We start from the raw sequence: 18,849 nt of genomic DNA, 5'->3' as shown, positions 1-18,849 counted from the left end.
GTGTAAGTTTAGGTTGTTTATTTGAGATTTTTCTTGTTTCCTGAGGTAAGACTTTATTGCTATAAACTTCCCTCTTAGAACTGCTTTTGCCAGGAGCCATAAGTTTTGGATCATCGTGTGTTCATTGTCATTTGTCTGTAGGTATTTAAAAAAATTTATTTATTGTATTTATTTTATTTTTGTCTGTGTTAGGTCTTTGTTGTTGCATGCGGGCTTTCTCTAGTTGTGGCAAGTGGGGGCTGCTCTTTGTTGCGATGCACGGGCTTCTCATTGCGGTGGCTTCTCTTGTTGCGGAGCATGGGCTGTAGGCACATGGGCTTCAGTAGTTGTGGCATGTGAGCTCAGTAATTGTGGCTTGTGGGCTCTAGAGCACAGGCTCAGTAGTTGTGGCGCATAGGCTTAGTTGCTCCGCAGCATGTGGTATCTTCCTGGACCAGGGCTCAAACCCATGTCCTCTTCATTGGTAGGTGGATTCTTAACCACTACGCCACCAGAGGAGCCCTCTCTAGGTATTTCTTAATATCCTCTTTGATTTCTTCAGTGATCCATTGGTTGTTTAGTAACATACTGTTTAGCCTCCATGTGTTTGTGCTTTTTACAGTTTTTTTCTTGTAATTGATTTCTAATTTCACAGCATTGTGGTCAGAAAAGATGCTTGATATGATTTCAACTTTCTTAAATTTACCAAGCCTTGATTTGTGACCCAAGATGTGATCTATCCTGGAGAGTGTTCCATGTGCACCTGAGAAGAAAGTGTATTCTGCTTTTGGATGGAATGTTCTATAAATATCAGTTAAGTCCATTGATGTAATGTGTCATTTAAGGCCTATGTTTCCGTATTGATTTTCTGTATGGATGATCTGTCCATTGGTGTAAGTGGGTTGTTAAAATCCCCCACTATTGCTGTGTTACTGTTGATTTCCCCTTTTATGGCGTTAGCATTTGCCTTATATATTGAGGTGCTCCTATGTTGGTTGCATATATATTTACAATTGTTATAACTTCTTCTTGGACTGATCCTGTAACCATTATATAGTGTCCTTCCTTGTCTATTGTAACACCTTTATTTTAATATTTTAAAGTCTCTTTTGTCTGATACGAGTATTGCTACTCTTTCTTGTGATTTCCATTAACATGGAATACCTTTTTCCATTCCCTCACTTTCAGTCTCTGTGTGTCTCTAGATGTGAAGTGGGTGGCTTGAGAGCATATATACGGGTCTTGTTTTTGTATCCATTCAGCCAGTCTGTGTATTTTGGTTGAAGCATTTAATCCATTTACATTTAAGGTAATTATTGATAGGTATGTTGCTATTGCCATTTTCTTAATTGTTTTGGATTTGTTTCTGTAGGTCTTTTTTCTTCTGTTCCTCTTTTTGTTCTCTTGTGATCTGATGATGGTCTTTAGTGTTGTGTTTGGGTGGGGTTTTTTTGTGTGTATGTATCTATTGTAGTTTTTTGGTTTGCAGTTCCCGTGAGGTTTTGATATAGCAGTCTATATATATACAAGGTTGTTTTAAGTTGCTGGTCTCTTAATTTCAAATGCATGTCCCATTTCCTGCATTTGTACTCTCCTCTTATCATGGCTGTTGGTTTTGATATCATATTTGTGTGTGGATGATTTCCTACTTTTACTGTATGGCTGCCTCTACTGGTGAGCTTTCACATTTGTGATTTTCTTGTTTTTAGTTGTGGCCTCTTTTTTTTTTTTCCTGCCTACAGAAGTTCCTTTAACATTTGTTCTAAAGCTGGTTTGGTAGTGCTGAATTCTCTTAGCTTTTGCTTGTCTACAAAGCTTTTGATTTCTCTATCGAATCTGAATGAGAGCCTTGCTGGGTAGAGTTTTCTTGGTTGTCGGTTTTTCCCTTTCAGCACTTTAAATATATCATGCCACTCCCTTCTGGCCTGGAGAGTTCCTGCTGAAAAATAAGCTGTTAACTTTATAGGGATTCCCTTGTATGTTATTTGTTGCTTTTCCCATGTTGCTTTTAATATTTTTGTGTTTAATTTTTGTCACTTTAATTAATATGTGTCCTCGTGTGTTCCTCTTTGGGTTTATCCTGTATGGGACTCTCTGCACTTCCTGGACCTGAGTGTTTCCTTTCTCACTTTAGGCAAGTTTTTGGCTATAATCTCTTCAAATATTTTCTCAGGCCCACTCTCTTTCTCTTCTTCTTTTGGGACCCCTATAATGCAAATGTTGGTGCATTTAATGTTGTCCCAAAAGTCTCAAAGGTTAGGTTTTACATTGTAATCCCTAAAGCAATGACTATAGAACAGCTAAGAGATCCAGTAAAAATCCAATAGATAAATTAAAATGGAATGCTGAAAATATTAAAATTACCCAAAGAAGGCAGGGGGAATAAAGGATAAATGGAAAACAATGAAATGGTAGACCTAAATCCAATTGTATTATTAATTACATTGAATATAAATCATCTAGACACACCAATTAAAAGAGATTGTTTGGATTAAAAAAATGTTAATTTTTTAAAAAAACATTTAATATAGTGATACAGATAGTTTAAAAGAAAAAGATATTTTTATAAAACAGAGCTTTAGGGCTTCCCTGGTGGCACAGTGGTTGAGAGTCCACCTGCCGATGCAGGGGACATGGGTTTGTGCCCCGGTCCGGGAAGATCCCTCATGCCGTGGAGCGGCTGGGCCTGTGAGCCATGGCCACTGAGCCTGCGCGTCCAGAGCCTGTGCTCCGCAATGGGAGCAGGCCACAACAGTGAGAGGCCCGCGTACCACAAAAAAACAAAAACAAAAAAAACCCCCAGAGTTTCAAAAAGCAAAAGCTGGTAGAACTGACTGGAGATTAAAGACAGAAAAATCCACAGTTGTACTTATCAACTATAGCACTCTTCTCATGATAATCAGTAGGTCAAGTAGACAGAATATCAATAATACAAGAGATCTGAACAGCATTGTTAACGAACTGACTTAATTGACATTAATAAAACACTCCACCCAGTAACAGCAGGTTGTATGTTCTTTTCAAGGGCAAATGGGACATTCAGAAATATCTTATTCTGAGCCATACACCAACCTTAACACATTTGAAAGAATTAAAATCATTCAAAATATGTTCTCTGACTGTAACAGACTTAAACTAGAAATTGAGAACAGAAAGATCTGAAAAATCACCAAATATTTGGGAATTAAAAAAAAATTGTAAGTAACTCATGGGTCAAAGAGGAAGTCTCAAGGAAAATTAGCAAGTATTTTGAACTAAATGAAAAATGAAATGCATCATATCCAAGTTTATGGGATGCAGTTAAAGCAGTGCTTAGAGGCATATTTAAGTCATTAAAAGCTTATGTTAGAAAAGAAGAAAGGTTTAAAGTTAATAAGCTAAGATTCCACCTTAAGAAACTAGAAAAATGAGGAAACTAAACCCAAAGCAAGTGGAAGGAACAAAACAATAAAGATAAAAGCAGAAATTGATAAAATTAAAAACAGTAGATAAAACCAATCATGTGAAAGGCTGTTTTTTTTTTTAAATCAATAAAATTCATAAACCTCTAGTTAGAGTGACCAAGAAAAAGAGAAGACGCAAGTTACCAGTATCAGGAATGAAAGTGGACATATCATTATAGACCCTATATTCAAAGGATAAGTAAATTCTATGAACAGCTCTTCACATAAATTTGACTTGGATGAAATGGACCAATTTCTTCAAAGACAAATCCTAACAAGAGTTACAAAGAAATAGATAAGTTGACTAGGCCTATATCTATTAAAGAGATTGAACAGGTAGTTGAAAACCTTCCAACAAATGAAACTCCAGGCCTACATGGTTTTACTGTTGATTGTGACCAACAACTTAAGAAAGAAATAACAATAATCCCACTCAATCTTTACCAGAAAATAGGAGGGGAGAGAATATTTCCCACTTCATCTTATGAGGTCAGCATTAGCCTGATGCAAAACTAGACAAAATATTACAAGGAAAGGAAACTGTATACCACTACCCCTCATGGAAATAGACACTGGAATCCTCAATTAAATATTAACAAATCAAGCCCTGGAATGCAAGGACATTTCAGTATTTGAAAATCAGTTCATATATTTCATTTTATTAACAGACTAAAAACATTAATTCATGATAAAACTACTCCGTAAACTAGGTATGAGCAGAGAACTTCCTTAAATGGTCTTAGTGCATTTGGATTACTTTAACAGAATACCATAGACTGGATGGCTTATAAACAACAGAAATTTGCTGTGTCTTCACATGGTGGAAGGAATGAGGGCTCTTTCTCGGTCTCTTTTATAAGGCCCTAATCCCATTCGTGAGGGCTTATGATGTGATAACCTCCTCAGCGCCCCACTTCCAAATACCGTCATCTTGGGGATTAGGTTTCAATACTGGGGAGACACAAACATTCAGTAAGATACAAACATTCAGTAGCAGGCATCTACAGATGTCTACAGCAGGGTTTCTCAACCTTAGTACTATTGACATTTTAGACGAGATAATTCCTCTAAAACTCAACATTGTTAAGATGTCAGTTCTTAACATTGTTAAGATGTCTGTATTGATCGATAGATTCAATGCACTTTCATAATCTTAGCAGGTTTTTTTGTAGATATCAAGCAGATTCTATAAATGGCTAAACAAAGTAAGTAGAAAAGTCAAAACAATTTCACAAGGGAAGAACAAAGTTGGACACTCAAGCTCTCTGATTTCAAGATGGTCAGGATACAATGATTAAAAGAGTGTGTTATTGGTGAAAGCTTTTACATATAGATCAGTGGAATGGAACAGAGTCCAGAAATAGAGGCACACAAATATGCTTGATTGGTTTTGGCTAAGATGAAAAGGCAATTCACTGGTGAATTGATAATCTTTTTCAACAAATGGTGCTGGAACAATGGGATTACTGTATGCAAAAAATGAACTATGAGTCATACCTCACACCACATAAAAGAATTAATTCAAAATGGATCATAGACTAAATGTAAAAGTATAAAAACCTTAAGAATATAAAACATCTTTGTTACATTCAATTAGGCAAACAGATTTTAGATAAAACAATAGAAGCATAATCCATAAAAGCAAAAAATAATGAAGTGTTGACCTCATCAAAATTAATAACTTTTGTCTTCCAGAAGACATTGTTAAGAGAGTAAGACAAGCCATAGGCTGGGAGAAAATAGTTGCGAATCACATATTTGACAAAGGGCTTGTGTCCAGGATATCCCAAGAACTATAAACATGTAATATTATGAAAAGAACTAACCCAATTTAAAAATGGGCAAAAGGTTCGAACAGATACTTCACCAGTGAAAATACACAAATGGCAAGGAAACACATGAAAATGTGCTCATTATCATTAGGTACTTGGGAAGTGCAATTAAAACCACAATCAGGCCCTACTGCACACCTATACCAAGTTGTAGTGGGGATGTGGAGAAATTGGAACTCTCATGTGTTACTGGTGGGAATGCAGAATAGTTTCCCAGAAATCTCACTCCTGTACTCAAGAGAAATGGAAACTTATCTTTACACAAAGACCTGTTCATAGCAGCCTTATTCATAATCACTAAAAACTGGAAACAGCCCACATGTCCTTTATGTGATGACTAGATAAACCAACTGTTATATATCCATACAATGTACAAAGTGAGCGATAAAAGGAAAAAACTTCTTTCTACACACAACAACCTGCGTGATTCTCAAATGTATTATGCTAAGTGAGAGAAGTGAAACTCTTAAGGTTAGATACTGTATGCTTCCATTTATATGACATTCTAGAGAAAGCTGAATTATTGTGTCAGACTTCTCTGGTTATCAGGGGTTAGGGTTTGGGGGTGTTGATTATATAGTGTCAGCATGAAGGAGGTTTTTTGGGTGGTTGGAACTGTTATGTGTCTTATGGACATGGTCACATGACTGCTTGCATTTAAAAAAAATCATAGAACTGTATACCAACGGTAAATTTACTGTAGGTTAAAATATATATTTATAACTCCCTCAAATTTTATCACTTTCCATTAAAACATATTAAAATGGCAAGGATCCCGCTCTTTCATTGTAATACTTAAAATTACCCCTTATTGATCCCGACTTACTTTATTAGGAAGTTGAGTAGTTTTTCATAAAGGACAGTAGAAGGAAACCCCAAGGAAAATTCCTTTACTATCAGCCCTTCACATGTTTCTTGGCTAAATGTAACTCACTTTTCCTCTGCTTTGGAAATGAGTCATAGTGTGAGTTCCCTATACTTTTTCTGGAGCAGATGCTTTAAATTTGACATTGTACGAATGCCCTCCTCTTTTTTCTGTTTTCCCCTAATCTTTTCCACACATACACACCCTATTCTCTTTATCCCATTCATTCTCTTATTTAGCAGTCCATGTAGGCCCTGTGCTAGGGGATGGGATACGAAGATTAATCAGGCATGCTTTCACATGAAACTCAGTTTTGGAGGGCAAAGGGAGGATACATTAAGAAATAATGATGTATAATAGTGTCGTTGAGTCATAGTAGAACTATTAATGAGGGTGATGTAGTGCAAAAGGATGAATAATCCTTTCTGCTTGGATGGGTCAGGGAAGGCTCCACACAAGAAAGGGGTGTAAAAGTACCTCAAATAAAAATTAAAATTTCATTTTTTATGGGAGATTGAAAAAAATAAAAATAAATTTTAAAAAAAGAAGGACATAATGGCATTTGCAGCAACATGGATGCAGCAAGAAATTATCATACTAAATTAAGTAAGTCAGAAAGAGAAAGACAAATACCATATGATATCACTTATGTGTGGAATTTAAAATATGATACAAATGAACTTATCTATGAATCAGAAACAGACTCACAGACATAGAGAACAGTCTTGTGGTTGCCAAGGGGGAGAGCCTTGGGAAGGGGATGGAGTGGGAGTTTGGGGTTAGCAGATGTAAGCTATTATATAGAGAATGGATAAACAACAAGGTCCTACTGTATAGCACAGGGAACTGTATTCAATATCCTGTGATAAACCATAATAGAAAAGAATATTAAAAAAGATACGTATGTATAACTGAATCACTTTGCTGTACAGCAGAAATTAACACAATATTGTAAATCAACTATATTTCAATTTAAAAAAAGAAGCTCGTTAATCATTCTTTTTAAAAATTTGTTAAACTTATTTTCAAGGAAAATGTTATATTTATGTCTATTCACCATCTCTGGACACTAGGAAAATGTTATGTCTATTCACCATCTCTGGATGCTACTTTGGTAAATGATGTGAAATAAAGTCTGCTTCCTGTAAAAAAAAAAAAAATCTTGCCCACACATACTGAATTCTTTGTTGATTAAATTACTCTAATCTCCCTTAAAAATGTTAAGCATAAGATATATGTAAATATCAAGAAGGATATCACTTTTCTGGAAGAAAGAACATTTGAAATATTCCAGTCCACCAAAAAACTAATCAAGATAGTGGTATAAAATATCTCAACAATCATTTACACATAGAGTTAACAGTCATTAAAATGCTTATAAAATACAGCAAATGTCTAAAAAAATTTTTCATTTTTTAAAATGTCATCTGTGACTTTGATTATAGTAGTGTATTGTAGACCAGACAGTTTAAGAAAAATATGAAATTTAGCAGTAAAGTGGTCAGAAACAATCTTGAAAAAAAAGGAAACAATCTTGTAAACTTCAGCTAGGTGGTGTGGGGATGGGATACAGTAGCGAATTTTGTAAAGGTTATATGGAAAATAACTGATTAAAATGAAAAATCTTCTGAGTATCGTAGAGGACTAAAGCCTATCAATTAGCAATACACTACTAATTGAAGAAAAAATGACCAAATATAATGACATACTATTGAATATATCAAATTTCCTATGAATTAATCTGCTAATTATACTTACTAACATTGGGCTTGCTGACTCACATTCAGTTTAGATTTTCGTCTTGATTCCAAACATTGTTTCCCCATTATACTTATGTACAGAGAATCCTTTTTTTGTTTTTAAATTGGTGTGCTCTAGCCTCATGGGTCTTTTCCTTTTTCTTGACTATACCAGACACATTGCTGTCATAGAGCACCATTGCACTTCTCCTAGATATCCAAATGGTTAACTCCCCATCTGTTTCAAAACTGCTCATTGAAGCCTAAACCCTTCCAGCATATTTTATTTTATTTTATTTTTTTAATATCTTTACTGGAGTATAATTGCTTTAGCAGTATATTTTAAATTATAACTCACCTTTCCTCCTTTCACCCCAAGCACTTCTGACCTCTTTTCCCTGTCCTACTTTTTTTTTTTAATTAATTAATTTATTTGTTTTTATTTTTGGCTGTGTTGGGTCTTTGCTGCTGCGTGTGGGCTTTCTCTAGTTGCGGTGAGCAGGGGCTACTCTTCATTGCGGTCTGCGGGCTTCTCTTTGTCGTGGTTTCTCTTGTGGCAGAGCACGGGCTCTGGAGCGCAGGCTCAGCAGCTGTGGTGCATGGGCCCAGCTGCTCTGCAGCATGTGGGATCCTCCCAGGCCAGGGCTCGAACTCATGTCCCCTGCATTGGCAGGCAGATTCTTAACCGCTACGTCACCAGGGAAGCCCCTGTCCTACTTTTTTTTTTAAGTCTTAGCTTCTAACATATTACGAGATTTACTCATTATGATTATTGTTTATTATATTCCTTTACCTCTGCTAAAATGTAAGCTTCGTTAGGGTAAAGACCTTTGTCTGTTTTGTTCATTGATGTATCCCACATTTCTATAACAGTGCCTGGGATATGGTAGGCACATAGTGAATATTTGCTGGAAAACAGAACTCTGAGAAATTCCTACTTCTTGAGCCCCAGAGTACTAAACTCTGGGTTGGTTTTTTTGGGCTTTTTTGTTTTTGTTTTTTTCTCTGATAGTATCTGGATTCAGACTCTTAAAATAAGGTAGAACGCCTGTGACTTGACATTTTAGAATTTCTCCAATCCAGTTGAACTGTTATGATACCTAAGCATTGTTCAGGAACACTGGCTTGAACCTCAAAGCTCTTCCTGACTTAAATGATAAACAGTTACCTCCCCATGAGGCCACCTTTTGAAGTGTAGTAATAACACTTTTAGAAACAATGGGTAAAGATAAACCTATCCATTTGGCTTTTGAATTTTCTTTGTTCATTTTTGAAGGTTTTCCAACTTTTGATTCTTGGTTTGCACACAAAATGAGACTTGAATTGTTTCTGTTGTAACATAAGAACTCACCCAATAAAACCCGCCTACTCCGGCCAAAAAAATATGATACAATAGATAAGAAAGTGGCTCCGACGGTTACCAAAGTTTGGCTTTTAGACAGTGGACAAGGCCACTTTGCACTTGGAATGTACTTCCATTATATACTTGGAAATGTAGGAAACCTTCAGCAGATTTTGTATCTCAGGAAATCATAATATTCAAAAAATGCTTGAAGCATCCAGGGTTATATGTAGCATGGTAAATTTGGTTCAGTGTCTTAAATTGTATAGGAAATAAAATTAACCTATATATAATATAGTAAATTTAAGGTTTGGTAGTAATTAACAACTATGTAGATTCTAAAAACAGAGAGCTTTAGTCTCTAAAGCAAGTATGGTTAGAACAAAAAAGGTAACTGGAAAAATTTAAGTGTCACTCAGATTTCCATATTCTTCATGTAGCTTTTTTGATTAAAATCATATTCCTAAACTTTTATTTACTTCTAAGCTTATAGCCCTTATCATTTCTTGTTTTTCTGTTGCCTTTTGAAAAACCTCTTTCTTCTTTTTAAGATTTTAGCCCATACTGGCCATGTAGACTACTTGACTTTGTTTGTATTCTTGTTAATGTTCTACTATGTTTTAAAAAAAAGAAAGATAGAAAGAAAATTATAAACCTCTAGCACGATTCCTTAATTTAACCCCTTTCTGTATATATATACTTTTTGTGTTCTTGGACTGCCAGTCTTTTTTGGCCTTCCCTCTTACCCCTACTCCATGTAAAAATAACAAGAGGATCAAATATAAAGCCATAGGAAGTATTAATAAAAACTTCCAGAAATACCAGATATAATTGCAGCTGGCAACTTTTTGTGTATCTGTCATGTAAATTATCTGCGTATATACATATGAATGTATATACATAGACAATATGTGTATTTTCTTCGTTATGACCTGTATTTTGCCCTTAGTATTGGCCTTATTATATTTTTCCATTTCATTTTGTTTTATTAGTATTTTAAGACTTGAAATTAAATTCAAATAACATGAAGTTCACCATTTTAACCATTTTAAAGTGTACAATTCCTTGGATTTTAGTATTCACAGTGTTGTGAAACTATCACTACTGTCAGTTCCAGAACATTTTCATTACATTAAAAAGGAACTCTAGGGGTCTCCCCTGGTGGTGCAGTGGTTGAGAGTCCGCCTGCCGATGCAGGGCACACGGGTTCATGCCCCGGTCCGGGAAGATCCCACATGCCGCGGAGCGGCTGGGCCCATGAGCCATGGCCGCTGAGCCTGCGCGTCTGGAGCCTGTGCTCCGCAACGGGAGAGGCCACAACAGTGAGAGGCACGCGTACCGCAAAAAAAAAAAAAAAAAAGAAAAGAAACGCTAGGGACTTCCCTGGTGGTCCAGAGGTTAAGAAACTGCCTTAGCATTCAGGGGACGTGGGTTCGATCCCTAGTCGGGGAACTAAGATCTCACATGCTGCTGGGCGACTAAGCCTGCGCTCGGCAACTCCTGAATCCTCGCGCTCTGGAACCCGTGCGCCGCAACCAGAGAAGCCCACACACAGCAATGAAGAACCTGCACGCCGCAACGTAGACCCAGCGCACCACAACGAAGACCCAGCACAGCCAAAGTAAAAAAAAAAAAAAAAAAAGTACAAAGGAAAGAAAAGAAAGCCCAGTTCTGATTAAATCCCTCTATTTCAAATTCTTAGAATAAAATTAAATTTCTTTACAAAAAAAATGTATACCCACTAAGCACTCACTTCCTCTGCTCTCCTCCCCACCATTTCCTGGAAACCACTAATACACTTTTGGTCCTTATGGATTTACTTTTCTAGACATTTCATGTAAATCAAATCATAAAATATGTGGCTTTTATGTTTGGCTTCTTTCATTTAGCATGTTTTCAAGGTTCGTCCATGTTGTACAGGTACCAGTACTTCATTCCTTTTTATGGCTAATATTTCGTTATATAGACACACCACATTTTGTGTAACCATTAATCATTTTAATTAATTTATTATTAATAAATAAATTAAAAATTTAATTATTTATTTTTGGCTGCATTGGGTCTTCGTTGCTGCGCGCAGGCTTTCCCTAGTTGTGGCGAGCGGGGGCTACTCTTCCTTGCGGTGCGCGGGCTTCTCATTGCAGTGGCTTCTCTTGTTGTGGAGCACGGGCTCAAGGCACGCGGGCTGAGCACGGGCTTAGTTGCTCCACAGCTTGTGGGATCTTCCCGGACCAGGGATCAAACCTGTGTCCCCTGCATTGGCAGGCGGATTCTTAACCACTGAGCCACCAGGGATGTCCCTCCATTAATCATTTAATGGACAGTTAGATTGTTTCCATTTTTTCTCTTATAACTAGTACTGTTGTAACATTGATGTACAAGATTTTGAGCATCTGTTTTCTATTTCCGTGTGTATATTTCCATTTCATTTTTAAACAAATATATAATATTCCATTGTATGAATGAACCATAATTAATATCCTTTTTGCTTACCAAAGTTTTTTACCAAATTTCCCTTTCATAAACATACTGTCATGTATCACTGAAAATTTTTTTTACATAGTTTTCTAATTTCTTTAAAATTATTTTATATTAATGATAATAGCTAATGAATTCTTAGAATTGTAATTACTGAAATTAAAGGGTATGCACATTATGATATATATGCTATGTTTAATATATGTTGCTATATTGTCTATCAGAAAGGTTGTACCAACAATAATATATGTGGTTATTTTTCTCATATCCTCATTATATTATTAATATTTTTAAGTTTTAATTTGCTAAGGGGAAGATATCTTTTTTTGGTCTTCTATTAATATGAAATATATAAAACATTTTATTATTTTAATTTGTTTTTATTTACAAAGAGATTGAATGTAAGTTCATGTTTATGCATCTTTTTTCCTAATATTTTTATTATGACCTTTGCCTGCTTGTTTTTTTCTTTTTTTTTTGCGGTATGCGGGCCTCTCACTGTTGTGGCCTCTCCTGTTGCGGAGCACAGGCTCCGGACGCACAGGCTCAGCGGCCATGGCTCACGGGCCCAGCCGCTCTGTGGCACGTGGGATCCTCCCGGACCGGGGCATGAACCCGTGTTCCCTGCATCGGCAGGCGGACCCTCAACCACTGCACCACCAGGGAAGCCTTGCCTGCTTCTTTTGTGGAGTGGGTTTTTTTAATTAGTCTGGAATAGAAAAGAACTAATTATTTACATCATGTGGAACTAGTTTTTATATAACCCATTTTGATCAGTGACCTTTTTCCTCCCTTGATATTAGTCTTCTTACATGATTAATATTGGTAGTTTATTATTTTACTCTTATTTTTCATTTGAGAGTTTATTTCTGTTTTGAAACATCTGAAATATTTTTCTTATCTTAGTTTTGTAATACTTTATATGGTTTTGAATGTCTAAAATTCTGAAACAGACTATTCCCACATACTTGGTTATTTGCTTCTCTTTGGAGCTATGTGATTGTCATAGTACTCTTAATAACTGTATTTGTTGTAGGCATTTTGGGGTGAAGAGCAAGAAAAGTATCTCAAATATTTGTACTTATTAGGAGATACAGTCTAAACAGTTTTTATATTTTGTAACCAAACCATAATTTTCAAGGAGTCATTTTAACCTCCAAATTTAAATATTTTTCTTATTTATAGAAGGAGAGATTTATTAATGGTTTTAAACTTTGTTATCCCTGGAGAATTTTTCAAGTTTATTTTACATGAACTTCACTTTCAAAACCCCTTCAAGAATTCCAATTTAGATTTGGGTTCTGAGAGGGAGTACTACATAGAAAGTATTATGAAAAGATTAATTAAATAATAGCTACTATTGATAAAATTGCCTAGGATATTTTTAGTGTTTTTTTTAAATATATGAGAGAGTTAAAAAATTTTGTGATTCTACCAGGTAATTCCGAATTCTTGGATTTAGCAGGAATTGATGGTCTCTGATGGTAGTTCATGTTTGTTTATCTGTGTTTGTAGCCCTTTGAGTTTCTGCCAGAAGAATAATGGGACATTTCCAGTTTGACCTTACGATTTTTGCAAATTAGCATAGAGCAACTTACAGTACTTGTAATAATCAAATCATAGTTTATTTTCAGTAATGGAAAGTTGTTTTCTTGAGAAAATTTTTTGTTACATAATTTCAGCAACAGTTTTGATCACTTTTAATGCTCAAATATTGCTCATTTAAAGGAAGTAAATATTTCTCATTTTATAGAACATGGAAAAGATTGCACAATTTAATGGACTTTAATTCATCTTTGGAAAGCATCATAATTTCAGTTCCTACACCTTTCTAATTTTCTAATCTCAATGAGTTGTTGATGCATATAATCTAATATTTTTATTCTTCGTACATTCCTTTTCTTTCAAGTCACTATGACTTTTCAAATGTAAAATATTTGCATGATTTTGGTGCTCAGTTTTTAAAAATTGTTGAATCAAATAGCCAAATACTTTTTCTAATGTACCTAGCATCTACCTGTAATTGGCATTTTAAAGTAAACTTTTAAAAAGTTTAAGATGTCATATATAATATTAAATTTTAATTTCAGAAGCTATTAAAAAATGGAAAATGGCTACATAGAAAAGAAGATAATATTGTTTCATTGTTAGCTTAATTACAGTACATAATGCAGTTGTAAATATTGCTTCACTGAATGATTTTTCTCTTACATATAAATACATGGTTGAAGATTCAAAATGTCAAACAATAAGAACTTGCACATTATTATTATCAATGACAGAAGAGAGTATATGCTATCTGGTATTGCTAGTTTAAAAAGAAAACTTGTGAAAATTCTGACTTACTGTCTGATCATTTATAATCAGTTTTGTTATTTGCCTTATAAATAGCAGTCAGTTTACAAATCAGTCCATCTAGGGATCTTTTCAGGAATCCATCTTGGATCACATAAAAATAAAGTCATCTACCTGTAGCCTTATTAGCAGAGTATATACACAGAGAGAAAGAAAATTAGACTAAATACAACAAAGGCAAAAGCTCACCTTCTACGTAGTTGTCAAATTTTACTCGTCAAAGAAATCAAAATAATTAGAAAGCTGAAGTTATAACAAGGGCTAACATGAAAAAATGGAATAAATGTCATATTTATGGATTAGAATTATATTCAGTCTTATCACCAAGGCTGATTCATGTGTTTAAAGCCGTGGTCAGGGGGCTTCCCTGGTGGCGCAGTGGTTGAGAGTCCGCCTGCCGATTCAGGGGACGTGGGTTCGTGCCCCAGTCTGGGAAGATCCCACATGCCGCGGAGCAGCTGGGCCCGTGAGCCATGGCTGCTGAGCCTGCGCGTCCGGAGCCTGTGCTCCGCAATGGGAGAGGCCACACAGCAGTGGGAGGCCCGTGTACCGCAAAAAAAAAAAAAGAATAAAGCCATGGTCAGTAATCGTTTCTATATGATGGCCATTTTCCACCTTAATATAAAGATTATAAAGTTGATTTACTTTCATTTATTTGTTTTTGAAAAGTATATACTTTTTGAGTCAGAAGACACGGTATCTTCAGTATGATTAAGCATTCTTTCATTGCATATCTATTTCTTTTTTTAAAAATATTTATTTATTTATTTATTTTGGCTGTGCTGGGTCTTAGTTGCGGTATGTGGGATCTTTGCATGCAGGATCTTTAGTTGTGGCCTGCGGACTTCTTAGTTGTGGCCTGCGGACTTCTTAGTTGTGGCATGCATGTGGGATCTAGTTCCCCAACCAGGGATTGAACCCAGGCCCCTTGGATTGGGAGCGTGGAGTCTTACCCACTGGACCACCAGGGAAGTCCCTGCATATCTATTTCTGAGTAGGTTCTTCTTTTGGCTGAAATTTCAGAAGCTAACACCTAATATCACAGTATATTATATAATTATAATGGTACATTTGAATGAATTTTGTTCTTGAACAAAACACTTTCAGTTTATTTGGTCTTGTCTCAACTGTCTTAACATCATATATTTTAAATATGTAAAGAAATTTTATGTATTTTATATATTAATATCCTATATTTTATATGTGATATTATGTATTTTATGTTATAAATATATTTAAATATTTAATATTGTATACTTTAAAACAAAAGTTTTAATTTCAACTGCAAATGAGAACGTTTTCTAACAAGCACTCCTTGAACCACTTTGAAATAATGTAAGCTTTGTCGTTCATTTATATATATATTTTGGGGAGCAACTAAGCTAAAACTTTAAATTTTATATGAAAAATGTTTACCTCATTCTCAGTGCATGTTTACTGCCCCATTATTTTTCCTATTTCTGAGGCTGTAGTGAGAACTCATATCCAACCAGAAAAGCCAGCTGACTGATTCTCTCCATGTGTCAGATCTTGTCTGTAGCCAAAGGAGTAGATCAGTATGAGGCTACAGGGAACAGGGGTGTGCTGGGTCTAGGCAGGCTCTCTCTGGGCCTCTCCTTTCCCATCTACAAAATGACAGTGGTGTTGAAATTTGACTACAGATAATTTGGAATCTTGTGGATTGTCATTTGGTCTGGATGCTTCTTGTTGCTTATAACTGACCTAGAGTGAGATATTAAATTATGATTAAAGCAATTAATGCCTACAAATAAGTGAAAATGTTTTAATCGTTAAAATTTTCACATGGTGTTCCATAGCCAGGATCAAAATAACATGCATAACCAGGGCATAAAGGCTAACATATTAAAAGCGTAAAAAAAAAACCCTAAACTATAAATTGAGCTTCATAATAGATTCAGTAGTTGTTTCCCATTTTGTACCAAGGATTGATTAAGCCATGACATAAATCTGGACATGATACATTTTACTTGATACATTTTTTGAAGTAAAATTACTTTAAGTACAGTTTTCCTGGAAATTGTTTTTACTTTGATAACTTTTGATTACGTAAATGACTACAAGTAAGATACATAACTTTCAAGGCAGAGCTAGTAAATATGGTTTAAACATTAAGAATTGGTATTCTTAATATTTTCACTGAAAAGCATTCTGTTCTGATTTCCATTTAATGCGGAGAGATTTTCATTTTGTTTGTTGTAGTTATAGAAAGAGCATTATGTTTTAACATGGGCTTAACTAGGGTACCTTTTGGTTATAGATCCTTTTGGATATGTGTTTCCAAATTTAATATTCATTTACAGTGATACAAATAGGAGGATAGAGGTGAATAGTAGAGACATAGAAGTGACCAATAGCACAGCTATATATATCTCCTTCCTTTCATTTTTTTATACACTACTGACTGTGTTTGGTTGGTTGGTTTTTGTTTAGTTTCATAAAGTATTTGGAAAGGTGTGGAACCATGTCCTATGGGAGATTTCAGTGTTTGCTTATGAAACAAAAAGATATCATCTGTTGGGAATATGACTTCAGAAATTTGGCTTTGGAGTTTTCCTGTATAGGAATTGCCAAACAACATAGGCAAGAATTTATAGTACTTTTCCAGATGGTGATTGTTAAACAATAATTGGAAGCTGTAGGAAAAACAGTATTTTGCATGAAGTAGGCATTTAGGCAACATTGGTTAAACTGAAGAACATTTTACTAGATATTTAAGTGCTGTTCTCATAATTCTGAAAAAAAAAAGACATACAAACTTTAACTCTGCTTAGACCAAAAAAAGAAACAACTGCTCTTCAAAATGAATTTTATAACTTTTAGAAAAGTTAACAGTAAAAAAAGTGTATTTATTTTTAAAGTTGAAACCTTTCTAAGCCGTATAGTTCAATAAGTGAGTAATTTTTCTAACCAATCGTATAAATTTTGAGGTGCAAAGCTAGCAAATTCAGTCAGGCTTCTTTATGTTTGGCTAAGAATAATGGAGGTGAAAGTAGACAGGGAAAAATAGCTTCTCATTTATTTCTGTGACTTAAAGACATCCTATCATCTCCAATAGAATAGGCTACAGGAACCAGCTTGATTTCCGTGCTGAGTAGAGCATCAGCTCAATTCATCTTCATTGAGTTCATTTTATTTATTAGGTAAAAGTGATGTTTACTGCATCAAGATTATGTGTAGCCATCTTATTGGGGCCGTTCAGTTTGCTATTGTAAACTTGATGTCAGGTTTCTTAAATATCTGTGTGTTGTTGTTGTTTATTTTTTTTAAAGAGATTTCCCAAAGTTGCCGATGGCTGGCTCATCTCCAAATACCTCTTCAAGGTACTCTATGCTGGTGATGCCTCCTGCCACTGAGCTGCACGGCAGCATGGAATTGACTTACTGGGGAGGGCTGTATCAGTTAAGTGATCTTTCTTAGTACATTGCATGGGTTTTGCAAAGCTTTCTATTTTTGTTTTTGTTAATCCAGAGGGCAGAACTATGCTTTATGCTAATTTTTAAATCAAAAGCTTTTTGTGAATCCACACAATATAATAATCCATTTGCTCTCCTTCTCCTACATGACCCCTCTATATTTCTATTAAGTTTCATGGTTTTAAGCACAATTTTATTAATCATGCATCTCTGTGTTATTTATATTTTATTATAATATAAGACTTATTGGTTATTTTCTCAGTTTTATAAGTGCTGTGTAGTAATATTTGTATTACATGCAAACTGGGTCTCAGGGAAGCTGTGTGAATTTCCAGAGTTACTCAGTAAAACATACACGGGCGCTGTCAACAGTAACTGTTTCACTGTTCTTGAACCACTAGTGGAAGTATATTTCTTAGTTTCCTTTCTTCCAGGTAGAATATATGCCTTTATTCACTTACTCAAAACTTTTTTATTGAGTTCCTGTTGTATGCAAAGCACTGCTAGGCCTCTGTGCTAATGACCTAGCCTTTTATTATATTTTTCACTTAGAAAAGAAATACATAGTTATTATTTTTAAAGATTACTTATAATAAGAAAGGTAGAAAGTAGAAAACAGATGTCTTCTCATTTCCTCAGTCCTGATCCCCACAAACAATCCTTTAAACAATTTAATGTCCCCTATGTATAACCTTAATCACTACTGAAACACATTATGCTTGATTTCTTCAGGGCTACACATTTATGTGTGGCTCTCTGTGTGGACGTCAGCCCTCGGTACTCTAATTCAGTCTACTGGTATTCTAAGCTTTATGTTAAAAAATGCTGGTGGAAGAAAAAAACAAAACCTTTGAACTCTGCTTGGAAAGATGGTAAAATTACCTGGATAAAAAAGCCTATTAAGTAAAATTCAGTTTTCAGATTTTTGGTGAACCTGGTTATCTTAATATTTTTTTGTTTTGGAAGATTAAGAATTGACTAATTTTTATGGTGTAGATACATACTTTAGATGTTTGTTTGTGATCAATTCCTTACCAGTGAACAAGACATTAATTGTCAGTACCAAAGCGTAGTAATTACATTTTATAGATTAGTGACTGTGATTCATAGTTGCTAAATGATTTACTTGAGGCACCTTGTAAGTAACGTAGTGAGCTAGCAGTATTAAGTACAGTTGAGTATCTAATCTACACTCAGATTTCTTCAGATCAGCTGAAAGTGTAATTAAAGGGTTTTTTTAAGTGTTTAAATTTGTTCTTTTTTAAAAAACATTAACATGAGACTTTGTCTAGAAAATTAATCAAGGTCGTAATTTTACTTTCAAACCTGGGTTGTCTAATAAATATAAGCTTCAACTAATAGTAGTACTTTTTAAAAGGAAA

At 35.0% G+C, this 18,849-nt stretch overlaps 1 protein-coding gene across 8 annotated transcripts in view; it reads left to right on the top strand.

Annotated features, from left to right (window-relative positions):
- Positions 1 to 18,849, top strand: part of RUNDC3B (RUN domain containing 3B) — a 147,844-nt gene that overhangs the window by 42,454 nt on the left and 86,541 nt on the right. For 4 of the 8 annotated variants that reach the window (XM_049714905.1, XM_049714903.1, XM_004263428.2 and 1 more), the window contains exon 3: positions 17,324 to 17,374. The exons of the other annotated variants lie outside the window; for them this stretch is intronic. In XM_049714905.1, coding sequence (XP_049570862.1) covers positions 17,324 to 17,374 — 51 coding nt within the window. The remainder of the gene's footprint in view (positions 1 to 17,323; positions 17,375 to 18,849) is intronic. 8 annotated transcript variants of the gene reach the window in all.

This window comes from Orcinus orca, chromosome 9 (genome assembly GCF_937001465.1).
Source record: "Orcinus orca chromosome 9, mOrcOrc1.1, whole genome shotgun sequence".
Taxonomy (NCBI): domain Eukaryota; kingdom Metazoa; phylum Chordata; class Mammalia; order Artiodactyla; family Delphinidae; genus Orcinus; species Orcinus orca.
Note: the sequence above shows the minus strand (reverse complement) of the source record. Positions and strands in the feature narration are given on the sequence as shown.